This window comes from Pongo abelii, chromosome 13 (assembly GCF_028885655.2).
Source record: "Pongo abelii isolate AG06213 chromosome 13, NHGRI_mPonAbe1-v2.0_pri, whole genome shotgun sequence".
Taxonomy (NCBI): Eukaryota; Metazoa; Chordata; class Mammalia; order Primates; family Hominidae; genus Pongo; species Pongo abelii.
Window position 1 is genome coordinate 66,529,569 of NC_071998.2, and position 27,925 is coordinate 66,557,493.

At 39.8% G+C, this 27,925-nt stretch overlaps 1 protein-coding gene across 2 annotated transcripts in view; it reads left to right on the forward strand.

The window, feature by feature from the left end:
* Nucleotides 1–27,925, forward strand: part of PCSK5 (proprotein convertase subtilisin/kexin type 5) — a 467,874-nt gene that overhangs the window by 194,229 nt on the left and 245,720 nt on the right. For both annotated transcript variants that reach the window (XM_009244528.4, XM_063714247.1), the window contains exons 8-9: nt 13,602–13,814; nt 24,776–24,876. In XM_009244528.4, the coding sequence (XP_009242803.1) occupies nt 13,602–13,814; nt 24,776–24,876 (314 nt within the window). The remainder of the gene's footprint in view (nt 1–13,601; nt 13,815–24,775; nt 24,877–27,925) is intronic.

The window sequence follows — 27,925 nt, forward strand, 5'->3', positions numbered from 1 at the left end:
TAAAACAAGTGAGTGAGTTGACAATGATTCAGCTGTAGATGACCCCAGGGTTTGTGTCAGAATAAGAAGCTAAGACCCTAAAGTTTTCTCTGATTGATTCTTTATTCATTCGTTTATTCCTGGTTGCATTGAAGAGGCATTCACTGAGGGGTTATAATATTCCAGGCACTTTTCTAGATAGTAGGGAAAGATGAATAGCACTCAGCCCTTGTCTTTGGGGAGCTCACTGTATAATGATGAATAAATGTTCTAAATAAAGTGCAAGCAAGCTCCCAAAGTCCCTTCAGTTTACAGAATCTGGTAAGCTAGGGCAGAGTAAACAGCCCACAATAAGAAGACTTACTGTAGCACAGTCTAGTTGCCTTGGAATCATCTTTTTTGCCCCAGTTGGATTTTAATTCACTTGGTGCAATCAATATTCATCAGCAGGTGTATAATATTGACAGCATTTCACAATTTCCTGACAAGTGTGTTTAATAACATTTTTTAGAAAAAGAGAAAAAAACTTGAAATGGAATCTTTTTCATAGTCAGAAAAGCCTATATTAAGGTTACCAGTATTCCCATTATTATTTTACTCAAATATTTTTTAAGACTGGGCACGGTGGCTCATGCCTGTTATAACAGCACTCTGGGAGGCCAAGGCGGGTGGATCACTTGCAGTGAAGAGTTCGAGACCAGCCTGGCCAACATGGTGAAACTCCCTCTCTACTAAAAATACAAAAATTAGTTAGGCATGCTGGTGCACGCCTATAAATCCCAGCTGTTCAGGAGGCTGAGGCAGGAGAATCACTTGAATCCGGGAGGCCAGTGTTGCAGTGAGCTGAGATTGGGCCACTGCACTCCAGCCTGGGCAACAGAGCGAGACTCAAAAAAGCGAGATCTCAAAAAAAAAAAAAAAAAAGAAGAAGACGTATTTCTTAAATACACACTATATGCCAAGCACTGGTTTGGCATTTATCTTAGTCTTTTTTTCTGAAGAAATCATGCAGTTTTTTGTAGATATTTTAGGAGCATAGCTTATAGGGTTTGCTTTGTCATTTTATCTACAAGTATACTTTGAAGTTCAAGTCATTTTTCTTTGAGTTTCTTTGGCTTTGGTAATACCAATTAAAGCTTTCCAGTGAACTCTAACAGAACAGAGCCATTGTCAAGGATGGTGAAGAAGAGTCAGTGAAATCAGGATCATTGGCCCCTTCACTCTCTGTTCAAACTGTGTATCTCATCCCATCCTGACTCTATTGTATTTAGGGGTCCAGATGGAAACCAAGACATTTGATAGACATCTATTGGCGTATGTCTGTTTAGTCTCTTAGGAAGACTCTGACCACTATGTTCCCTTCCCATCATCAAATGCCTTTTCAGTTCACCAGATTTAAAAACTGATGGATTATGTGGAGTGTTTGCTGAAAGCAAAGGTTGCTTGTACGTACACACAAGTGAACATACACATATTTCCCCACCCTTAAATTAAAGGCATACGTTCACCATGAGGGGAGAGAAGAGATAAAATTAAAGCAGTAGTAATAATCATAATAAACTTAACCAATTCCATCCAGGAGGGATATGTTTTTATCTGATATACACCCAGCTGTAGCAGGATTAGTACCAGTTTGCTTTTTAATAAATGACAGATTACTGTTAAACTAGTTGGCAAATGTAAAATTTTGGAATGATATATGGCTAGGCGGAAAGAAAAGGGAGCTTATTTAAAAATTGGTTCCACTTAATGAAAATTGACTTTAACTGGGATTTGCTTTAGAAATTCTCCCTCAAGATTTAACTACATCCTGATGGAATTCTGTGTATTTAGAACATTAACAAAGCTAAGACTTGGCTTGCCGAGTGTACCCAATATAATATCATCCATTTTGGAAACAAAGAAATGTGTGTTTTTTATAAATACATATGTGGTTTCACATTATTTAATTGCACAAAGTTATCTGACATCCAAGTATCAAATTTAGGTTACTATATTAATGTGAATTGTTGTGCATTTTTATGGAGAGGAACACAAATCTATTCTAACCTTGTGTAGGTGCAAATTTCAAATTTTTATTATCATCTTGTTTTCAGTTTTAGTTTAGAGATCCATTAGTAACTGTGTGGGCAATTTAAATCAACTTCTGCGAATCCTATTTTAAATCCCTCTGTTAGACTATTCTACTCCTAGATTAATCAGTTATCAATAACGTCCTTTGTTCTTTTGGTTTGGTTTGTTCTGTTTATAGTGACTGCTGGGCTACCTGGGAGGTAAGTGAACAACTCCTCACAAGAGTGTTCTAGTATGGTATAGTATGGATGTCCCTGTTAAGGGAAGATTCAAAATCATATAGGGATTAGATTAGGTCAAGTTGAGGTCTTTACTAATTTTGAATTGCTATGATTCTAAACATAGATTTGAGAAAGTTGATAGGGAGAACAGACAGATCAGTTTCCTTCAACATAACAAGGCAGTAATTGGAAAAGCAAAACCACTACGTAACAAACAAGGGCCCATGGAACTTAGTTGATAATATCAAATGATTTTAAAGTGTATATGGCTTAGATAGCAGGTTTGTTTTTCTGCTTCACCTGAGCTTGCGTTCCTCACTTCATGTTTGATGAATACAGTCAAACCTAATATTTAGCTGTGAACATGATTATAACACCTATAGCCAGTTGAGGTAGGCATGGGCATGAGCCTCACAGGAACACTCAGCTTATTGATTTGTAAACTGAGTCTTGGCAAAGTTAGGCAACACGGCCAGTAAGAAAAATGACTGTGGCACTTTCTGCCACCATGCTCTGTGCAATAGCAGCTCCTGTCGAGTGGGTCAGGTGGGCCCATCTGTTCACACTCAGCTCCTAGTCAACCGTAGCTGAATTGCGGTCACCAAAGTGAACACTACAACAAAGATCTTCTCTGAGTTCCTGGAGAATTGATCATCCAGGCAGCTGATTTGGCACACCCCTGAACCCTACTGTGTGTTCTGTTCTCTTCCTGTTCATCCTTGGATGAGGCCTATAGTGGTATAGAGTCCCTCTCTTGCTCAATTTGGTTACTCTCTAGCTATTTCACCTGAGACAAATTATCAGCGCTTCTGTTTCCCAGAGAAAAGGCTATGATAGGACTTGCTTTACAGAGCTATCGTGAAGGCTGAATAAGATTGCACATATGAAGTATGCAGTCCTGCAATGGGCTTCTTTTAAAAGGGCCACATTGGATGCATCTTTAAGGACCTGAAAATACTCACTATAGAGGCTTGTAAATAATGTGAGCCTGATAACAGCTGTAATTTTCTCTAAAGCGTAATTTGTTTTAATTAAGACAGGATTGTGTTCATGGGTAGGAAATGGAGAGGGCTGATCTTCTCTGTTTCAGAAATGTTAGGAGTTACTCCGTGTAAGATCAAGTATTATTACTTCATATAGTAGAGGCGTGTGACAGTTCAGGCCCCATGCTGGGCTCTGGATGAGGGTGGCTTACCCTTGCAGACTTGAGCTGGCACTTGGAACCACTTCATAGTGAGAGATTTCATAATCTAGAGCTAACTTAGAGAAGAGTATGAACTTTTCATTATTGCTGGAATATCCCTCTATCCTCCTTTCCAAGTGCCTGTCCAAATATTTACAGTAAGTTCCTTTCATACCTCTGTCGATAATAAATGTTTTTATTCTCTGTGAAAGGAATTTTCAAATTTTACCCCTTCCATATACATTTAAAGGTGATATACATTTCTGAGCAGTTTCAATATTGGTAATCAATGTTAATATTAGAAATATCCTTCTTAATTTCATAAACCTGGCCTTCCTGAAAGTCTGAGCATGGTTTTGCCTTTGCTCTGGGATGAACCAAGTTGTAAAAACTTTTGGCAGGTGTGAGAATAGCTTTTCTTCTCCCAAAAATGGAAATGCTGAGATGGTGGATGTACCCAGTACAGCTGTGTTGGTGCTAGTAATTATTGATTGTGGTTATTTCAGAGAGCATATGAGATAGACATTTATTTTCTTAGCACTTGGAGTGAGGAATTGAGAAACCTAGTCTGCCTGCCCCTCTTTCCAGCCAATGTGAGATGCCCCCACAAAATGGGAAAACTGTTTGTGCAGGGGCTCAAAGCATGGAGGATGTTGGAAGGAGTAACCGGAAGTTAATCACCTGAGTCTTGCTGAGGCCTCTGTGAACAGATGAGACGAGGTCTGAGAAAAAGCAGAATTGACCAGTATGAATGACCATCGAGGGACTATTAAAGCAGCTAATTATTTGGGAATTGTTGATTTGGCAAATGAGATAAGGCAGAAGAGAAGTTTGTTTTATTTTGTTTTTTTAATTTTCTCGAATCCAGTATTGTTAAGCATGTTTTCCTAAGCAAGCTGTTAAGTATTTTTAGCAACACTTGGTGTCAGTACTAGTCAGGGGAAATCAGCATTGGATGAGGCAAGACTGGGTGCATTCTGGTCCCAGCCCTGCCTCTAACTGGCTCTGGTAACATCATTTCCTTAGTTCCCTTATGTAGAAATATAAAATTATACTGAATGAACCTTTTATGTGTCCAGCTTTACATAATATCCATAGGACATTATTCAGCTCCAAAATTGTATTATTTGAAGTTCCTGAATATACAGAATATCTAAAGGTTCATCGAAATAGAATTCTTAGTATGAAAGCATATTTATTTCCATTGGTAAACACACCCAGTTTTTATTTCATCACACATATTCTACTACTCTTTCTCCATATAAGACTGATTTTCTTCTTCCAGTTATGCTGTGAAAATAAAGTAAAAGAAATCTACACAATTGTGATATTGCTGTCAGGAGCCAAGGGTCACACCAACTTGTACACTGTTGTGATAAAGTTAAGAAGCTGTGTTAAGTGTGTAAATCCTCAGTGTCAATCAACCCTTATGAAGAAAGGGCATCTCTGATAAGGAAATTAATTCTACTAAGCCTTTTGTAAGTTGATGCTCTACCAAATTTATATTCTAGCAGATATGGTGGATAAGTAACTCAATTTTTTTCTTTCTATTCACACAATAAACATAAAATTAGCTAATGATAGGGATGTAGGCAAGTTCTGTATTTGCAGCACTGATTCATTGTCCTTGACACTAGTCTTTGACCACCTTACTCACCATTTCCAAGTGTCACTTTAGAAAACTGACCTGAAGTCCCTAAATTCAGTGCAATGTGCTCTCCATTCATGGACTAGGATGTGAACAATACCATGACTAAAAGTAGCTTATAAATGGCATTTAAAATTTTGTCATTTGCAGTTGATCCTATAGTCATTATTAGGCTCTCTATTTTTTTGGAAGTGAAGTCGGCTGCATTTGATATGCTCAGGAAGCACATAAAATGGATTTTCATTTGTGAATGGTAAAATTAATATGATTGCTAATAACTGCATCTGATAACTTCAGTGCATCATTAAAAAGTCAAAAGAACATTAAAAATTTCTTGGCTTAGTGACTATTGTGTGCACAGAAAATCATAATACAGACTACCTGGTATGGGGCTGAAAAGATAGATTGGTGAGGTTCAGATGTGGAGGAAGAGGAGGGAGTGAAATCATGTCACATAAGAAATGGCAAGAAGACAGAAATGAGCAGAAATAGGTTACTATCCACAAAAGCCTTCTTTGCTCATTTTTTCTCACCAGAGAAGTAGAAAATAACGGCATTTGTATTTCCCATCTCTCTCATCAGCCATCTTTTGAGTGGCTAAGTAGCATAGAATGTGAATAATGAAGGTACTCCCATACAGTGTTCTCTGGAAGCCAGTCTGAGGATGTTTAGACAGCCCTTCCTCAGAGTCTCTCTTAGGCTGCATGTGTGGGTCTGGCAGCTGACAGGCTAAAGCAGGTGCGTAAAGATTGAGACCAGTAGCAGGGCCAGGAACTGGGCTGCTGGAAGTGCTGGACATCAGCAGGTGCTGGTGGAGGCCACTCACTGGTTGTTGGTTGGTTGCTGAGATCAGATTTAGGGAGCTGTTGTTTTCCATTGGTAAGCATTTTCAATCCTGGAATTTTTGCTTGGAAACAAGTGGAATTAATGAATTGTTTCCTTTACTCACATCACCAAATAAATAAAGCATAATTAATGAGCGTTTGCTTTAAAATACACATAATAGTTCCTCTGTTTACCTTAGTTATTCTGAGAGCACAGTTATGAAATATTCTAAGTGTAGAAGCAGAACAAGAGAAACCTGGATCCTCTCTACATTGCATTGGACAAAACATCTCATATTGTCTCATTCAAGTTATTTGTGGATTTTTTGAGGGGATGGACGATCTTATTCCCTGAGTCTTAACTCAATTCCATATAATTAATTTCCCTAACTTCAGCTCCATCTTACTCGGATGAACTGATTGAAAAAATAAGTCTGGGGCTTAAGTAAGCTCTTATCCCATAGATGTGTTCATACACCTTTACCACGACTACATTATCTCTGTGCATCACCAAGAATGCTTTCTCCCACCAAGTTATGATAAATGTTATCAAAAAGTTATTTAAATTGCTTAAAGAAGCAATATGTTTCAGAATTCTGGAACAAACGTTTTGTGTGAGTGCTACAAAAAACAGTAGTTTTTAAAGGAGGTTTTGGTGGTGTTCGTGAGGTTTTTTAATTTTTTTTTTTTTTTTTTTTTTTTGGTCTTTACATTATGTTTCTAGATGAGATCTATTTCTTTCAATGAGCCCTGTTCCATAAAGCAACAAGATTTATTTCGGAAATGCTAGTCAGAATGTCCTTGAGCTTTAAAAATAGGAACAGTTCTTTATTTCTTAGCTACTAAGTCATTAGTAATAAGTGTCCTTGTCTCTCTCCAACTTCTTCCCCTTATCCCTGGATGCCCCTTTATCCAGGGAATATGGAGTATGGAATAACCATGGCATAAAAGAGCTTACACAGAGAACTGTGCTCTTTTCTCCCCGAGAGGAAGAATATCAAAAAAGGTGGGGAGAGGAATGACAAGGGGCTTTGATAAGTTGGGTATTGAGGCAGTGCTTGGGAGACATCATGGATGAGTGGAAGTGCCTCAATTCCAAAGTTGTTTTGTTGTCTCTCTTCAAGTCGACATGTACAGATCCAGAGGTTCTGATCAGACGCAGGGTCTCGACCTCTTGTCTCTACCACGTCCTAGTTATATGATACTGGGCCCGTTACTTAATGTTATCAGTTTCCTAATATGGAACAATCCATTTAGTGCTATCTACTTTGCTGATGTTGCTCTAAATTTTGCTCTAAATTAACTAACAATATGTGAAAGCTTCTAGCACAGTATCCAGGCACATATTAATATATGCTACTATCTTTCTTACTCCTTTTTATATCACAAGAAACCTGCGTCATTTACTCATGGCCTTTTAAAAATACTTACTAAGCGATACAGGAGAAGAAAGTAATACTAAATATCAAATAAAACCTAACTGCACTGACTAAAAAATAATCACATTATTTTAAAGAAAGAAATTTAGTTCCATCCTACACTAATGTTCTCAAAGCCTGGCTCGGAGTGTATGATTTAATTGGTAATTAATTGGTAATCCAGCATAAAGTGGCCTTTTCTGACTTTTTGAGCCACAAGGAAATCCAATTCTTTTCTATCCTTTAATAATAATTCTGATAGGGTAATACAAATTGGTTTTCATAGGGCATTCATGAGAAAAAAATGTGCATTTAGATACAAAGAGAGTATTTACAGGTTGTTCAAATGGATCCTGCATGGATTCCACAATATATTTCGCCTTAAGTTAACTAACTTTTAATGGAGCACTCAATTAAATTGAAGAGAGTTTTCTTTTTTTTGCCATGCAAAGCCATATTTAAATAGCCAATTGCAATCACACGACTTCACCAAGCTAGAAAATGTCATTATTTCCCACACTTTAGGAAAATATATGCCTCAAGATTCTTTTCTCTTCATAGTACTCCGTGCACCCTCCCTTCTCCCTACACCCCACATTAAGATTTAATTCTTAAATTACTTTTTTTTGGAGAAATGTGCAGATTTTAAATTTTTTCGCACATGTGTTTTGGTTTCTGGATATTTCTTATGAATGGAAACCCCCAGTGCCTCTGTAGGAAATGTATCTTTGAATTGCTAATTGTTTAGGATTAACCCCATAGATCTTTAGCAGCTGTCTTGATGGCATTTCCAGCCTGCACATTCAGTCTGTTTATTTCTGGGACTTCAATCATAAACCATACTCACAGGAATAAAGGTCAGATTACCTCCTGGGTCGAATGATAGCAGTCTCTATGCCTTCTGTGGCAGAGCACGTAGAATCCAATGATGGGCAGGCCATTGTTCTTCTCTTCCTCTTTCCTCGTATTAGCCTGGGCTACTGTAACAAAACAGCACAGACTGGGTGGCTTAAACCAGCGGTCCTCAACTTTTTTGGTGCCAGGGAACGGTTTCATGGAAGTCAGTTTTTTCACAGAATAGGGGGTTGAGGGATGATTCAAGCACATTACATTCATTACGCACATTATTTCTCTTATTACATTGTAATATAAAATGAAATTATACAACTCACCATAATGTAGAATCATGGGAGCCCTGAGCTTGTTTTCCTGCAACTAAATGGTCCCATCTGGGGGTGATGGGAGACAATGACAGATCATCGGTCATTAGATTCTTGTGAGAAGCACGAAACCTAGATCCCTCGCATGTGTAGTTCGTAAGAGGGTTCGAGCGCCTGTGAGAATCCAGTGCCACTGCTGATCTGACAGGAGGTGGAGCTCAGGCGGTAAGAGTAATGGAGAATGGCTGTAAATACAGATGAAGCTTCACTTGCCTGCCCACCACCCACCTCCTGCTGTGTGGCCAGATTCCTAACAAGCCACGAATCGATTTCGGTTGAGGACCCTTGGCTTAAACAAGGGAAATTTATTTTCTTATAGTTCTGGAGGCTGGAAGGCTGGAAGTCCAAGACCACGATGCTTGTAGAGCTGGGTCCTGGCCCTCCTCTGCTTGCAGATAGGCACCTTCTGGCTGGGTCTTTACATAGCCTTGCTTCTGTGCCTACAACCTGAGAGAGAGAGAGAGAGGGAAAGCGAGCGAGCTAGAGAGATCTGAGCTCTGTTATCTCTTCCTCTGTTTATAAGGACATCAGTCCTGTGCAGCCCCACACTTATGACCTCATTTAAGCTTAATTGCCTCACTGAAAACCCTTTTTCCAAATATAGTCACATTGGTCTTCAGGGCTTTAGCATATGACTTTAGGGGAACACAGTGCAGTCCACAGCACACCTTCGGGACTGTTCTGGTGTCATCTAGTTAACCCTTAAGATCTCTTCTTCCCTTCTCTCCATGAGCTCTGTGCATGCGGACACTAATCTCTATGGGTTTTAATGAGGTTTGGCCAGTGGGGTATGCTGGCCAGAAATTGGAATGTAAGACGAGGAGATTGGGGGCTCAGGTATGCATTCACCAGCCCCCTGCCTGCAGGTCCAACACAGGCTAGCATATCCCCTGACCAACTCCGATTAGCCCCTCTGTCACCAGCTCCAGTGACTCCCCTCTCTCTGTGCCCCTTCAGGCCTGGGAGTGGTTATCGACCTCACACTGTCCTTTGAGGTTTTCCTTTACCATGCTCAGTTATAAAATAATTCCCTCAAATTATCTGTTCAATACAAGGACGTCACCTCTGTCTGGAAGGGACATTTTCAGGGCAGCAGCAACCTACTGTCCTCTCAACTCAGGACTCTCTCAACCCAGTGGATCCCCAAAGGACCCTCAGCAATGCCATTGCCCCTTCTTAGTGGTGTCTTCCGTGAGTGCTACTGGAATAGAATGACCTGTGTTCATACTTCTGAGGGAGTCCCCCCTCGGGATGGGATTTCAGGGGACTTGGGTGTTGGAAATTACATCCTACCTCTTAAGGGCAAAGCATACATGTATTCTTTATCAGTTCTAATTCTACTGCCAAGTCGGGAAAGGACTTTAGGGCTTTTCTGCTCTTATATCCTAAGGCCAAGCTGCAATGGAGACATGGGGGATTTGGCCAGAAAGGGTACAATAACCACTAGCCCTCTTTTTGCCCAAAAGAAGACTGTTGTAAGGATTAATAGCTCAGGCTGTGGCTCCAGTCAGTTTTCAAGGTCTGGCGTTTTCTTTTTTCTTTTTTTTTTTTTTGTTTAGAGACGGTCTTTCTCTGAGCCCTGTTGCCCAGGCTGGAGTGCAGTGGTGTGACCATAGCTGACTGCAGCCTTGACCTCCTGGGCTCTAGTGATCGTCTCACCCCAGCCTCCCTAGAAGCCAGGAATATAGGCACATGCCACCATGCCTGGCTAATTTCTTATTTTTTTCTTAGAGACAAGGTCTCGCTGTGTTGCCCAGGCTTATCTCTAAGTGCTGGGATTACAGGCATAAGCACTGCACCCAGCCCGTTAGTGAGCACCTCTGAGAGAACCAGTTTGGTCATCTGTAAAATGATGATAATATAAACTTGGATTGTGCAGAGTAATGTTTGTACAGTGCTTGGCGCATAGAAGGTTTTTTAGAAATGTTAGCCTCTGTTGTTTTTAGTACACAGTGGACCTTCTATGGGTAAAACCCCTTTTGGCCATAACATTAAAAAATTATCTCTTAAGAATTGACTCTTTGTTTTCCCTCTTAGTAGAGGAATTAATGTTCTTGTTTCTTTTTATAAAAGTAAGACATGGTCATAGAAGATTGACATAAAAAAGAAAATAAAAAGCTTTTCTGATCTTACCATACAAGATAACTTCAATTACATTTTCACTTTATGGTATGCATCAAAATTTATGCATATAGACTTCTTTACACACACCCTTTTTTGTCTTTCCCCTTTTTTTTTTTTTTTTTTTTTTTTTTTTTTTTAAGATACAGGGTCTTGCTGTGTCACTCAGCCTGGAGTGCAGTGGAGCAATCGTAGCGCGCTGCAGCCTCAAACTCCTGGCTCCAAGCAATCCTTCCACCTCAGCCCCTAAAATAGCTGAGACTAGAAGCATGCACCACCACCCGGCTATTTCTTTTTAATTTTTTGTAAATATGTGGTCTCACCCTATTGCCCAGGCTGGTCTCTAACTCCTGGCCTCAGATGATCCTCCTGCCTTGGGCTCCTAAAGCACTAGGATTACAGGTGTTGGCCACTACACCCAGTCTGCACACATTTTTTCCTAAACTGAGACTGTGCTATATCATTTTGTATCCTATGTTTGTAACTACATTATCACAAAAATGCTTCCTAAATATTTTCTTATTAAATATTCTTTAAAATCAAGTTACTTTTTAAAGATAGTTTAATTGAATTTTATTCATGGGCACACTGTCATAATTTTATATATACACACACACACACACACACGTGCTTGTACCATATATGCTTTTTAATTGCATTGTGAGTCTTTGTCTATCATCTGTTATGGTGCTGTTTAAATCAGGTGGGTTTTGCACAATCCCATATATTCTATTGACCTATCACTGAGGCCCAGTGAGACTCTGATTTTTGCCTGTAACACAGCCCCTCAGTGTCTGATAGAGAGGGAACATATTGATGATGAGCTGGAACATTCTTTCTTTCCCTCTGGTATGTTGTTCTGTCTCTGAGGTCTAGACATGAGTCCGTCACCGCAGTTTCTCAGTCTGACCACCCTCACCATAGTGATGCACAATCCCTCCTAGAGATTGTCATAGCGTTGAACAAGATTCTTAGTTTGTGATGGCTTGGTGATTTCTGCACCTTTCTCTCTATTTCATGAATATTTTGACGAAACAATGAGGGATGGTAAACCGGGCCCAGCTGTCGAGCAGCAATGGCAACTGAAAGTTTATCCCCCTCTCTCTTCATAAATATTTCCAGTTCCTGGGTAATCATAAAGCATTTTTTCCAAGTTCAAGGACAAAAAGAAACATATGATCAGGTCTATCAAATCATGTCCTAAATATTCTGTTCCTTGAGGATTCAAGGTCAGGAAGAGTTTATCACAGATACTCCAGACTTTGTTGTCTCTTTTTCTTCGGCTCTTTTTCCAGAAATTCTAAGACAGCATCCCCCAAATGCTTTTCCTTCCACCTGGGGACCAGAAAATTAGAGCCTGGAAGGAAGAAAGTCTCTGCCATCACTAGCTTTGTGACTTGGGTTCTCACTTCCTAATAGAAAATGATGGATTTGGCCTCGATGTCTTCCAATTTGCCTTCTAGCTTTAAAATGGCACAATTTCTTAGGGATTCAGCTGCAGCTATTCCCAGAAATACTCTCCATTTTGGCTTAATTCTCTGTTTTCTCCTGAAGACATCATCTTATAGTCACTTCACTGTGTATGTCTATATTCTACTTTGCTTCTATTCCTTAATTATTGAGGACTTTAAGAAAGTCATTTTTTTTTTTAAGATGGAGTCTCACTCTGTCACCCAGGCTGGAGTGCAGTGGCATGACCTCGGCTCACTGCAGACTGCAACCTCTGCCTCTCAGGTTCAAGCGATTGTCGTGCCTCAGCCTCCCGAGTAGCTGGGATTACAGGTGTGCACCACCACGCCTGGCTAATTTTTGTATTTTCAGTAGAGATGGAGTTTCCCCATGTTGGAAAGGCTGGTCTTGAACTCCTGACCTCAGGTGATCTGCTCACCTCAGCCTCCCAAAATGCTAGTATTACAAGCATGAGCCACCATGCCTAACCAAGAAATTCTTTTAGTTATTTTTAGCTACCAAGCTTTGGCATGAAGAATGTGACACTGTCTTGTAGCATTCTAAGATAATGTTAATGGATCTATGGTCAAATATGTTTGGAAAAATTATATTAGACTGTATCCTGTTCTTAGAATTTTAGAATAAGCATTCATTTATTAAAGGTTCTTAGAAGTTTTGCAATGAAGAGGCTCACTTAATTTTGTTTAATTCAGGGATTCCCAAACATATGTGATCTTGAAATCCTTTTATTTATGGTAGCATCCATTAACATCCCTCAGTAATTAGTGTCTACACCACTCATGGGAAGATCTGTTCTATAGAAAGAAGTACACAGTTAGTACTTGCTTCTGACGCTCACCAACAGTGTGATTCAGCATGGAGGCATAAGCTGTATACCTCGTGTTCCTCAGATGTAAATGAGGGTGCTTAATAGCACCCAATTCATGGCAGATTTGAAGATTTTAAACAATAGTGTATAACTATGGTAATTACAACTAATAATATCCCAACTCTCATATCTCACTGTCTGGGTTCAAATTTTGGCCCTACCACTTACTGTTTATGACCTTAGGAACATTACTTAACTTCCTTTTAAAAAAAATTTAATTGAATTACTTAACTTCTGTACCTCAGTTTCTCCACAGCATAATGGGGACAGGAATTGTGCCAGCCTCACAGGATCCTTGAAAGAATTCAATGCAGTTCATGTAAAACGCTTTGAATTGTGCTTGGTCCATAAATATTAGCCATTATTATTGTCATTATGTGTGCTCATGTAACTTTTCTGACCATTTTAGTCTATAAAACCAACGCCTCTTACTCCACTCCCAAAAGCTGCTTAAGCCCAGCATATTAAGATAGCAACACACCCCACCTGCACCTACTCAGTTTGGCTCAGTGGATTCTGACCTCTTCATTTAGAGTCATTGCACACCATCATTTAGCTTTCTCTGTTTGTGAACAGGGGCGGAGAGGCCTCGGCTCTGTGTTTGTTTGGGCATCTGGAAATGGCGGAAGGAGCAAAGACCACTGCTCCTGTGATGGATACACCAACAGCATCTACACCATCTCCATCAGCAGCACTGCAGAAAGTGGAAAGAAACCTTGGTACCTGGAAGAGTGTTCATCCACGCTGGCCACAACCTACAGCAGCGGGGAGTCCTACGATAAGAAAATCGTACGTGACATGTGCATGCCCATCATGATCTGTTTATTTAATGTTCACTTTGAAATACAAAGGGAGAACCATAAATATAGATATATATACACACACAGAAGTAATATATGGAAATAGGAAATTAGATTCGCTGATAATAGAAGAAGTTGTAAACATTACCAATTGAAAATGCTTGTGCAGTCATCACATTGCAACATTTAATGTGGACTTAGACGTGATTAAGCTTCAATTTTATTGAGGATAAATGATTGGTTCACGTTCTCATTGTGAGTTAGTGGCAGACAAGAGACTGGAATCTACGCCTGACTCAGTCCTGTGCTCCTATCACTGGGTTTCCGCACTGACTTTTAACTTTATCTTTAGTGCTTTGGTTTCTGAGTATAGCCAATTCAGTGTGAAAAACAAAAGTGTGTAAGGAAACTCAGAATTTCATTGAAATTATACTTATTTAACATGAACTAAACCTCTGTAAAAGGTGCGTTTCTTTTTTTTTTCTTTTGAGATGAAGTCTAACTGTTGCCCAGGCTGGAGGGCAGTGGTGTGATCTCAGCTCACTGCAACCTCCACCTCGCACACAGATTCAAGCTATTCTCCTGTCTCAGCCTCCCGAGTAGCTGGGATTACAGGTGTGCACCACTGTGCCCAGGTAATTTTTGTATTTTAGTAGAGACAGGGTTTCACCACGTTGACCAGGCTGGTCTCAAACTCCTGACCTCAAGTGATCGTCCCGCCTCAGCTTCCCAAAGTGCTGGGATTACAGGCGTGAGCCACTGTGCCCCCACAAAAGGTGCATTTCTTTATTTTTATTTTTATTTTTATTTTATTTTATTTTTTGAGACAGAGTCTTGCTCTTTCGCCCAGGCTGGAGTACAGTGGCGCGATCTCGGCTCACTGCAACCTCTGTCCCCCGGGTTCAAGCGATTCTCCTGCCTCAGCCTCCCGAGTAGCTGGGACTACAAGCATGTGCCACCATGTCCGGCTAATTTTTTGTATTTTTAGCAGAGACAGGGTTTCACAATGTTGGCCAGGCTGTTCTCAAACTCCTGAACTCAAGTGATCTGCCTGCCTTGGCCTCCCAAAGTGCTGGGATTACAGGTGTAAGCCACCTCGCCCAGCCGAAAAGTGCATTTCTTATAGAGAGCACAAAGTTTGCTGGATGGAGAAGCACAGAAGCTGTATGGGATCTCCCGTTTAGCAACATATCCTGCACTCTAGGCAAACAGCCAGTGTAATTAAGAGTTCAGGTGGCAGGCTCAGCCTGCTGCGTGAGTTTCTTTCACTCTGGAGATATTTGTAGTTGAGTAATTTTGGACAAATTAATCTGTCTGTCTCAACATACTTATTTATACAAAGAGGACATTTAGTAGCACGTAGTTCATGGAGTTATTACAAAATAATGAGGAAGGCAGTAAAAAGTGCTTAGCACAGTACCCGGCCCTTCAGTGCTTAGGAAAGCTCTAACTTTTTGGGGGCGCCCAGCACTGTGCTGCTGATTATAAATTTCAAACACCTTCGCACTTTGCCCTTTTTCCTGATCATCATTTTGTAAACTGTCTCTGGATTTGTCTTTTCAAGGTAAAGCTAAGCTGCTGTACCTGACACTTTTTAGCATTTAGCCAAGACCCTGCTTCTGGCTCTAACAGATCTACGCAGGTTGGGGTCACTCTAGTGGTGCTCCGTCTGCCTTTCCCGCAGTCCATAGGGGATAGAACTGTACCTCCTTTGTGCAAGTCTTAATCCACATCCATTCTATTCCTCTTGATTCCTGGTTATTATATGATTTTTCTGTTTCATTTATCAGCTACTTTTTACTACCTTCTTTAGTTAAATTTTGTAGATTGATTTAGGTAAAAATTGCCTACCCATATACATGTCCCCATCTTTCCCTAATTGCTCCACAATGTCTGGGTTTAAATATATACACCCAATTCCACCTGTCAGTACCTCCAACATTCATTAATAAGCGTAACTCTGAAACAGCAAGTAAAATATAAAAGGCGAAAATGCAGAGATGAGCTTTGCATTTGAGGTTTCTGGCTTCCTTAACTGGAAAGTGATGCCCCAATGAAATTTTGCCTCCATTAGAGAAATGTTATAATCTAGAAATATCCCTTTGCTTTTAAATAAGAAGACCTTGTGTCTTCTAACTCATGGTCAACGTCCACTAGCACGGAGTGACATCCATCAGTCCTGCATCGTGAAATTCCTGATGAAAACTCGAATAAGAGTTCTCGTTTTTTACCTCTGGAGTTTGAAATCATCTTAAGTCAAACTCACTATTGCTTCAAAGTAATTATGCCCATTTAGTCAGTCCTATTATTCTCTGTGGGGTGATTGCTGTGGGAAGGGTATTGTTAACTTTTATAAATGCCTTCTGTAAGGGAAGCATATAGTGTCATGGTAAAAATATCAAAGAAGAAGGAAAGGTTGTCTCGGTCCAGATGGGAGAACACAGTATGTACAGAGGGACTGCGAAATCACTACTGTGAGTTTTACTCTCTAAACTTAACCTTCCTGGGGCCTTCGTCATTATTTGCTGTGATTGTGTGGTTGCTGCTGTGACTCCCATGGCAGGGGTGTCATTTAGGATTCTCCCAAGGATAGACAAATTGATCCATTCTGTGGGCAGGGAGAGAGCTTACAAGGGAAAGTGGACACCATGACTAAATGTTAATATCCTTTCGTGAGGTCATATACTTTTCCCCAGTTTTTGCTTGTGATTTCAAAGCCTTCTGTGACTCACTCTATGTATTTAACTTAATTCGTTTCTTCCTTTTTGTTTAATGCATTTCTTCTGTTTTTGTGAGATTATATTAGTAAATTTTCTCTAGCTAGTTCTTAGATTCCCTTATTTTGCCTGAATTCCCAAATTACTCCCAATTGGAGAGGAAATTTGGAAGCTGTTTATATTAGTCTCTAGCTTGAGAGAGACCACTCAGTGGATAAGCAACCCTCGTGGAGTCTTGATTGCCTCCTCTGTAAAATGGAGATAATACCAGCACCGACCTCAGAGATTTCCATGAAGATAATAAAAGACTGAGTTAAGGTACCTGATGCCTGGTACACAGGAGCAGCTCATTGCATGCCCAGTCGCATTGTCGCCTAAGCTCCTGTAGCTTTCTGCATCCTGGGAGGTTAGGGCGTTTTTCCAGCTGCTGTTAGGTGCTTATCGCACCTCAGTTTTTCCAATCTATAAAACACTGCGATCTGTTCCGCTCATCCCATAAAGAAAGACACTCTGATCGGGAACATGTTAACAGTTTGAACATGAGTGGAGCTGGCAGTAACATCAGCCTTTTATGGTCCGGCTGACCCCTTTTCCTTCTAGATATCAGAATGACAAATAATCCTGTGTTGCGCCTGGGACCTTTCCTTCACCAGGCTATGAACCCAGACGCCTTTGGTCCCTCGGTGATGCCCGCATCCTGTTAGTGGCGTATGTGATTGAGTGCTACAGGAATGGCAGTGCCTGTCTTTGTACTAAGCCCCCTTGCCTGAGACATTCATTTCCTTTTGTCATCTGCAGCCTACCCAGAAGAGCACAGTTGTCATTCTTCATTCATAGAGCACCTTTGTGATTTGAACCAAGACAGTTGCTGAGGATGTGAGGAGAGAGGGAAAAAAATCTCCTCTCTGCTTCTGGGAAAGCGTTTTTGTTAAATAAATTTTACTTGTTCTGGACAAAATGACTTTTCATGATACGCAAACAGGAAAGCCTTGCCCTGGGTTTCAAAACATAAGGAAGTCCCTGTCCCTTGGTTTCCTGCCATTACTTCTAGCCCAGTTGTGGACCTTGGTATTGCATTCATGCTTTAGTAGATTTGGATCAGCAATGACCTTATATCTTACTACAGCAAAGGAAGCGTTCAAAGTATAAAGATTACAATGAAAGAAGCCCTTTCATAAGCTAGATAGAAGTCATTTAAAATGACTAGTTATTTTAAAGTCGTATAATGAAAGAATGTTTTTATTAACATAATTGTTCACATTTCATGTCTCACATGTAATATATTTATATATTAACATGTTGAAAATATCACATTTTTTGTCCTTCTCATTTGTGCCTGACACTGTGCTATGCACATCAAATGCAACATCTCATTGTATTCTTGGGAAACCCTATGCAGAAAGATCATGGTGCCCCCACTTTACAGATGAGAAAACTAAAGCTTGACAAGTTAAACAAGCAGACAAAAACCACAGCTAGTAAATGGTAGAGCTTGGATTCCAATCAAAGTCAAGATAGACCCACAAACTCATCTTGTAGCCAGTGTGCTATCCCACCCTGATGCATCTTAGGGATATCCAGTATGGGGCTATGTGAAAGAATAGTGCTTTTCTTACCTGTTTTGAGTTCTTTTCAGAGTCATAAAGAAGCATTTAGAAGATATACATTTCCATTGTTTTTCACTATTTAGTCTCCTCATTTTGAATTTCATTCCTTTACCCTTTTTCATACTCCCTCACACAATTGAACCTCTTGCAAAAAACTCAAGCTGAATTGCTAGTTCCTATGGCAGCAGAGTTAGCACTGAGCTCCCAAGGTCACGGCTTTTGTATTTTTTGTTTGATGTTCAAACCAGGGCTTCTTGATGTGCAAAGTGCCCTCTGTTAGAACACTCCTCTACCAAATATCACTTCATTTTTGTCTCCTCTCAAATTTCACCTCAAAGAGGATTTTCTTCATCACCTTTTCTAAAATAGGGGCATGCCCCTCCACCACTCTCTACTCCTTTACCCGGTTCAATTTTTTTTTTCTAGTGCACTTATAGCTACTTCACATGGTAGTACATATTTTCTTATTTACTGTCTGTTTTTCGCACTACAATGGAAACTACTTGAGGATGAAGACCGTGTTTTGTTCCTTTTCAGAGCCTGAGCTTAATAAATATTCGTGCATAAATGACTAGCAAACATTTGGAAGGATGGAGGCTTTACAAGTTGTTTATATAGCTGCAGGAAGACAGGGAGCTGCTCTGTTTCTTTCAGAGAAACTTCTATCGGTAGGTTGGTGAAAGTTAAACGTTATTTGACAGGATATTTAGCATAGAAAATTGCCAGCAGGAATCCTGCAACATGATAAAGCTGTTCATGTAACCTGTTTTTAGTGTCAAAAAGCCTAAAAGATCCTATCTATAACCCCTCACCTCCTCCTGACATTTCTCTCAAGTTCTGTTTTATAAATAAGGCTCCCCCTTCTCTCCAGTCCCTCCCATCATTAAATTATCTCTTTCTTTTGGGACTTGTTCAGACTTTGACTTTTTTCCCCCTAGTAATTTATCTTAGTGATTGGGACATAGGGTTTCTCAGATTCCTCCTGGGAGGGGTTCTCTGAGCCAGAGTTGGGAGAATATATGTTCTGCTTAGCCCTCTCCTGATGTCATTTTATTTATTTGTGTTCAAAACAAAGTTGCTGCCTGGGGTATCTCAGAGTTGGCCTGAAAAACAAATTCCATGTGGAGGAATTATCTTATTGCTTTTAATGCTTCTAAGCAGCTCTACATTTTCTTTTGCAGAAATATTCTGCTCTCTCCTCTCCCTCCTCTTCTACCACCCAATTCATTTTTCAAATGCATTCACCATTTGCACTAGGTTATTCTCTGTCATCTCTCCATTTCTTCTTTTGACTTAGAAAATTCCATTATTTTTCATGAGTAAAAGTCTAGTGAATCCATATGTGTTTTTGTTTATTTGGAAGTTTGATACATATTCTCTTGAGAAAGTTAAAAAGCTAAAAGGAAACGTTGCTTCTGAAAAGGTCTCATTTTAATGGCCTGAAGGAACCTCCATACGGACTTGCTGACTTGGGCTGGGCCACGAGGCCAGTTCTGCCATTGTTGTTACCTTTGCTCTCATGAATGACTACACTTTGTAACTCAGCTTTTTTTTTCTTTTGCTGCTATTTTACAGTTGGATATCTTTACCACTGATGAGCCCTTTTGTAGCTGTTTGCCCTTGGGCAAGTTACTTAACCCCTCTGAGCCTCTATTTCTTTAGCTAATAAAATATCTTCCTTGCAGTGTTCCTGTGGGTTTATATATCATTTTATACAGACACACATAAATACCTCTTGCATACTGTCTCATTCATTGTAAGCTGCTCATTGTGGTAGTTTTAGAGGAAGCAGTGGAGCTGGTGGTAGCTGGTGGTAGATAAAGCATCCCTAATACAAAAATTCAAAATCTGTAGCATTCCAATGAACATTTCCTTTGAGTGTCATTTTGGTGTCCCAAAAGTTTGAGATTTTGGAGCATTTCAAGTTTTCAGATTAGAGATGTTGAACTGGGGTAATGCAGATATTCCATAATCTGCAAAAATTTGAAATCTAAAACACCTCTGGTCTCAAGCATTTTGGGTAAGGGATATGCAACCTGTAGTACTTGTGAGAGTATTAGCTGTACTTTAAACCCTGGATTGTATATACACATATGCACACATAATTTTTGTAGGTTGACTACAAATTTCTGTGAGTTTTGTTTAGATGGTGGAAAAAGAAGTGACTTTGAGTGTTTCCTAATGAACGGAAGAGTTGAAGTATAGAATGAAATGAATATAAAGGGGCTTGATTTTAGGGATTCACCTTAGCAAATAAATATTGTGCCTCTTGGTACATGGAACTGAGCTGAACATTATGGAGATACAAAAGTGATGTAACATGGGATTCTTCTTTAGTGATAGCAACCCTCCATTTGTAAGCAAAATCTTCTATTTGTACTTAACATTTACAGATTCTTTTAGCAACACGAGAGTGGGATTTTGTGTGGACTTGTCAGTCATGACTGAATTTTACACCAGTCTTTGTGACTTCTGTGGACACAAAAAGCTTTCTTTAGTCTTCAGTTCTTTTTTATTTTACTGTGCTTAATAAATCAGCTTCTTCTATTTTAGTCATTGACACATTTAAAATTTATTTCTGCCCTTCTCCCCCATAGCTGTGTCTGAAACAGCTTTCTTGGCACAATTCTAGTTCAAATCAAAATCAACACCAGAAACAAATTCAACCTAACAGACAGTAAAATCATTTCATGTTTCAAAAATATCTGTTCAGTTGCTCTTTTAACAGATATGAGACAATATGGCACCTTCAAAGTAAAATGGATCACTAGATATCAAGGAGAGAGAAACTCTTGACTGTGGGGTTGCTATAAAAGCTTGTCACTTATGGCCAAAGTCAATCTGAACTGAGATTCCCTGGAGAATTACATCAACAGGCTAAAATCAAAGGTCCAATCAGAACAAGTAATGAAATGTGAAATACTAGGACATAATTGCTTAGGGTGAGAAAAAGTGATGGTTCATCTTAGTGGAGGCTGTCTAAACCTGAACAGTACCCACCGCTTGTCATCAAAGGAAGATGACATCCCTAACATAGTGGAGTCCAAAAAACCATCTGCTACTGATCCTGAGAGACGCTGAAAATCTAATTTGCTGATCAGGACAGCTTTGATCTGGCTCAGGGCCTGATGTCCTTTCCAGTTTCCATCACTCTGATGGGCACAAATGATATTTTCTTGAGCAATCTGAGAAGTTCTTTGGAGAAAAATTCTGTTTCTGATTTGTGTAGTGAATTGGGGGAATTTGGAGCATGCAAGATGTGCCATCAGGATTTAAACCAAATTCTGAGACATTATTTAAGGTGGAATCTAAATTGAAAGTGCTTGCATGTAGAATCTCTGCGTTCCCCGCCCTATGTAGTGGGCCGACTGTTGAATGCAACTTGCCTTTAAATTACACTGTCAGATCCTATATACATGTGTTGTGATTAATGGGGATATTCCATGTGGTTCCAGTTTTCATAACGTCATTTCTCTTCAAGATTGCCTGCTCTTTGGTGGCCTTTGCCTTTTATTTCTAAAGATAGACACAAAAACTCCAATGCTGTGGCTTCTCTTAATGACGAAAACCCTGCCTTAGATCTTTCCAGTAATTTACACCTAAATATTGCCACCTCTGATAGTAACTTCCTCTTGAAATGACCCAGCTGGAATTTCCATTTCAAGCAGGATGAGAAGGGAGTGGGGATGTTTTTGTTTCTTTTCTCCCCGTTCCTTTTAACTTTACCCCTTTCCATCACCTTTCTCCTCCACTCCATCCAGCCCTACTCACCAGTCTCAAGTTTCATTTAAAGTGGTTGAAAAAAATTATAACCCAGTGGGGATTTGGAATTACACAGATGTGCCTACATTAATAGCATTTAACACTTCATTGGCGTTTATATATAAATGTACTAAGTAGCTTTATATTAAAGCATAAGTTGTATGCATAGATACCTGGTCACTATGCAGATGAAGCATATTACTGTTGCAAATGCAAGATCATAAAATTTTGATTGTTCACATTTGAGGTTGGCTGAAGATGGTTATTTATTAGACTCAAGTGCTACACACACTTGGAGTGTTTATTCTGGATTTGTTTCTGTGCATTGAAAATGTCTGGTGCAGCTGAAGAATAAGCAAGGAGAGCCAAGTGGGAAAATATCATGAAAAATCTTGAATCCAGGCACAAGTCATTGAAAAAAAATAAAACTTGGACAAAGGAATGTGACCATGGGGTGAGATAAAATAGGAAGAATGCAGGCAAGGCCGTCTCAACAACAGCAGATCTGGACACCTGGAAACAAGCTACTTCTGGTGTGTTCATGCGTTGACTTAGGGACCAGGGCTTTGGAAAATCAGGCTGCAAATTCACCCATAATTTCAAATGAGGCAGCAATTCCTTTTAGCAATCCAGCAATTCCTCTTCTGGAATTACTGATTTGAAAGAACTGAAAACAGGGTCTCAGAGAAATTTCGGCACCCCCATGTGCATGTTCAGCCTTCTTCACAACAGCTGAGAGGTAGAAGCAACCCATGTGTCCATCGACAGATGAATGGATAAAGAAAATGTGGCATAATGGAATATACTCAGCCTTATAAAGTAAGGAAATCCTGTCATATGGTACAATATGGATAAACCTTGAGGACATTATGCTACATGAGATAATCCTGTTATGAAAAGACAAATACTGTATGATTCCACTTACATGAGGTACGCAGAGGAATCAAACACATAGCAGTAGAAAGAAGAATGGTGGTTGCCGGGAAGCAAGGGGAGGGAGAATGGGGAATTGTTCAATGGGTACAGAGCTTGAGTTCTGCAAGATGAAAAAGCCTAGTGATATTGTACAAGCTCGTACATATATGGTTAGCAACATTGTACTGTACACATAAAAATTGTTCAGAGGTAAATGTATGTTATATGTTTTTTAACACAGTAAAAAAATTGGTTTTTTAACACAATAAAAAAATACCTTTTTAAACTCAACAATGAAAAGCCCAGACAGTTTCTTACCATAAAGGTGGATAGGGCCCTATTTACCGAAACATCCTGCAAGCATCACATGTCGAGGTTCAGTAGATGGCTTCAGGGTTCTCGCACACCATTCATTCATTCAGGAAAACGTAGTGAAAGGTTTGACTCCTTGCCCCACCACCATATCTATGTAGTTCTATAGATCTTTGTTCGTTCTTTCACTCCTTTTATATCAGTACCCACACCTGTCTAGTACAGATAATCTGATAACGTTAGAGTTGTCAAAAGGAACAGAGAAAGGATAGTAAGAACTCATGGTCTTGTGTGAAACTAAATCAGCCAGAATGCCTATCTAGGTCTATGAGAGGTCATAAAAGAGTCTACTTAGACATCTTCATGTGACATAGAATAAACTTCTAAGCGAGAGTCTGTCTCTAAGGAGCTATACAGCACTTTGTTCCTGTGAAGATCAAGTTTCTTTCCAAACCAAATTTAACTAATTTTCACACTCCTCTTGAAGGAAGCACTTTGAAGGAGAGGCCTTTGTTTTCAGCTCCCTGGATCCCCCTTCACCTTTCTGGGACCTTTCATGACTGTTCTCTTATCTGTAATATATGGTAATATACTTGCCTTGATGCGAGAGACAGATTTACTAATAGCCTTCCAGTAACTTCAATGAGAGCACTAACTCCTCTCACAGACTTCTATACTCCCCCAGAGGTGATACTGTCCCAAAGAGGGCAAAAAATGGATTCTTGTCCAAGAGGGAGGATTTAAAAAATCTTAGAGCTATTATAGTGGTTTCTAGAATCTTATTCCATGGTATTTAAGGAGAATTTAAATTTAATGTATTTTTTTCCATAGTGAGAAAATAATGAAACAAAGGTTGAGAAACATTGCCTTTGCTGGATGGTAATATTATTCCGTCACAGCTGAAGTGAACTGGATTTAAGCCAAGAGAATAAAAATGACTTAGTTCTCACATTCTGATTAAAAAATAAAATGGAGAAATAACTAATTTTCTCTAATATACAAGCTTACACTTAGTGCTGTAATTGCATATCAAGTACACTGGCTTCAGTCTTATTTTTAGTATCCATGTTATATCTTTGAGGAAGATGCAACATTTCTATTGATTCTAGAAACAGGTCCACAACCAAAGGTTCTTCCTATGGCAGAGCATACTTTTGGCTTGAAATCTGTGGTTCCCCAAGGTAACAGTTCTGGGCTGCAGGGACCGTGTACTTTTATTCTGTATGTTGCCAATGCCTGCTCAGTGTCTGGATTTGACACAATGTGTTTGATTATTTTAAAATGTTGAGGCAAGGAAAGAACTTCAGTTTTAACCAGAACTGTCACTAGGGAGAAGCAAGCAAGATGCTTACAGAGCAGAATTTAAGGAGGTATTTGCACAATCTTTATGTGTTCATCCATAGGCTCACCCTGGTTTTAACAGAAATGGAGTTCAGTTTCCAAACCCTTCCCTTTTCAGAGTTGATCTATACAGGCAATTCTCTGGAAGTGATATGATTTACAGGCATGTAGGAACAAGAAATTTAAAACAAGTATTTAACATATACCCCCATTCTACTTTTATGAGTATATTTCTTTCTACTTGCAGGTGACTCACATTGGCCTCAGAGATCTAAACTTTTCACTTTGTTTTCCAGATCACTACAGATCTGAGGCAGCGTTGCACGGACAACCACACTGGGACGTCAGCCTCAGCCCCCATGGCTGCAGGCATCATTGCACTGGCCCTGGAAGCCAAGTAAGCCTTGATCTCTATATGTCTTCAATGGTGACAACCCCTGATCTCAGGGAAAACGTACCCCTTCCCTTGTATAGGGCCCCTAGCATGACAACCTAGAATATAATCTTCCCAGTCCCACCTTTAAAACTTAAAAGGTTTGGGCTTTTAAAAAAAATTCCCCTATATTAAGAAGAAGATAAGGTTTTTGGTTTTACATGCTTAAAAAATCAAACTGTGTAATTACTTTATTATGGAGTCATAGCACATGCATGCCAGTTGGCTCCAACTCTCTTGCCTTGTTGAGGTTTTTATTCTAGTCTGGGAATGTTCCTGAGCGTCCCAGAGAGGTTAGGTCTGCCCATTTCTGGTCTCTTTCTCTGAAGCATGACTAGGCAGCTCCAATCCCACGACGATAGCACAGTCACAGACTGGCTCTGCAGAATAGAATATGCCAGGGACGAGGACAACCCACTTATATCAAATCCTGTTCAGTATAGTCAAATTCTATGTCAAAAAGATTACTGTGAAAGACCCCTTTAGGCTATTTGTAAATAGGTCCTCATCTCTTTTTTCTCTAAGAACAAATAGGTTAATTTGTCTTAACTTTTTGAAAACCTAATAATACAGATCTAAAATCTCTTGTCCTCAATTTTAAAATCCTAAATGCCAGGAAAACTGAACGTTCTTTTGCAAATTTAACACTAGAATTCATTTTTTGGCAAAGTTTGCCATAAACTCATTTGAGGCTATTTACAGTATTATTTATAACATTTATTGTGAAATATTCATGTATTTGATTGTGAAGTGCTGGCTCAGACCCCGCTGGAGATTTTGTGTCATGTATGTTATGGGCATCATCTCTGAAAAAATTTTGAATTCCAAACATGTCCTGTCCAATTTTAGAATAGGGATTGAAGGCCTGTTCTCTGAGGCTCTCCCTGCAGGAAGATCATAAGAAAAAGGAACTGAATTAATGATATAAGCGGTTTTCTAAAAATAGCCCTGCACCTCTGCCCTAGGGAGGAAGGGAAAGGCCCATTCATCTAGCTACACTCTGAAGTAGAGCAATAGCCAGTGACAGAGAAGGAATACAAGGATAATGAAGAGGCTCAGGGATTACAATAAGAACCATGTGGCCGGGCACAGTGGCTCATGCCTGTAATCCCAGCACTTTGGGAGGCCGAGGCGGGTGGATCACGAGGTCAAGAGATCGAGACTATCCTGGCCAACATGGTGAAACCCCGTCTCTTCTAAAAATACAAAAATTAGTTCGACGTGGTGGCGGGCACCTGTAGTCCCAGCTACTGGGGAGGCTGAGGCGGGGAAATTGCTTGAACCCAGTAGGCGGAGGTTGCAGTGAGCCGAGATCGCACCACTGCACTCCAGCCTGGTAACAGAGCAAGACTCCATCTCAAAAAAGAAAAAAAAAGAATCGTGCTAGTTCATTCTCAGGACACAGGTAGTTTCCCAGCTTTCACAGCTGCCCCTCTGTAAGACGGAGAGCCTATGTTAAGGCAGCTGGACCTGAATATAACGTGGACACAGCAAATTGCTAAGTCATGTGTTGGACTGAAACCGGGGGAAGGACATGGGCTCTGGATATGGTGCCCTGTCTCTGGGTGGCCTCTTGCCCAAGCCTGGAGATTGAGAGATATCCAAGCCCCCATGAACATTGGGATTTCTTTCTTTTTGACGAGGTTAAATATGAAGTCATTTTCAACATATTACATCTTTTAAGGTGTTAAAAGTTTGGGTTTAGCAAGGAACTGGCACTTATCCTATTAAATTCTCACTTTACAACTTTTCGCTAAAGTGTTCTGGCAGCAGAAGTCTCAATTAAGTGTCTGTGTTTTTAATTTGGTGAACTCTACCCAGGATTTTTGAAAAATATATTGTTCTTATTCTGAAATTCTAGGTTGTTTCTCTGGAATATGTTTCTATCCACAAAATATTAAAAGAAAAAACATTAGGAATTCCTCTACCATGCTCGCCCTCAAAGGCTATCTCAAACTAAAACTTGGCAACCTGATACTGTAACTATTGCGTCATAGAATTAGGTGATATTCAGCTGTTTGAGATATTACTATAACACTATTATTTTTTTAAAAACCAGTTCTTTTCATCACGATTTAAGCTGAAATGCAAAAATCTTGCTTTATGCCTCAAATAACCTGAGATAAGGTCACTTTGGACTGCATAACACATTGAAAGACTGGAATTGTTTTTTTTTTCTCTCTCTCTTTTGCGTTTTGAGCATTTTTAAAGATCTATTTTTGACAAAACTGTGATGAGTAGAAGGAAGTTCCTAAGATACAGGCTACCTGGAAAATGCACTGTGTTTTAAGATGTTAACAGTCCACTCTAATTGTGGGGCCAAAATGGATGGTGAACTATCTGATAAACTCAGTAAAAAACCTTTTTTTGTAACTCCGTTGGTTTGTTGTACAGCCCAATCTTTGCCTGTAAAGTGAAGCTGAAAATTATGGGAAAGAGGTCTGAGTACTAAAAGGGTGGGTCAGATATTGATATTAAATTAGCATCGATAAGCATTGGGCCTCCAGCTTAATGTGAAACATATCTAAAACTAAGAAATTGAAGAGAGGAGCTCCAGTAACAGTGCATTAAGGCTGCAGTTGCTCTAAAACTAAACCTAATCCTTGTATAAGTGCCTCACTCATTTACCCAGCCCCACCCCTTGCAATCTCCTCTTACACTATTACTTCTCAACAGCACTTGAACCTTGGTATTTTGAGATTCAGCCTTTACTAACACAAGTTGAGGGGCAAGATCTACAAGATACACTCTTTTAAGAAGAGAGGAGAGAAAGCCACAGCTCTAGGCAGAGTTATGACTCAGGACACTGCCCTACTCGCTGGGTATGCATGGCCTGCCAGGGTTCATTCAGTAACTGGATATGCTGAGCCTTTGAATGAAAAACTGCAAGAGTCTGCCAGTCCCTATTTGACTGCATGTCCTAGCTATCCCTGTACTATCAGGAGAAATTTATTGTTTCTCTGAATATCACTAGATTACTGTATTTACTCAGTCATAGGAACATTAGAGAAAA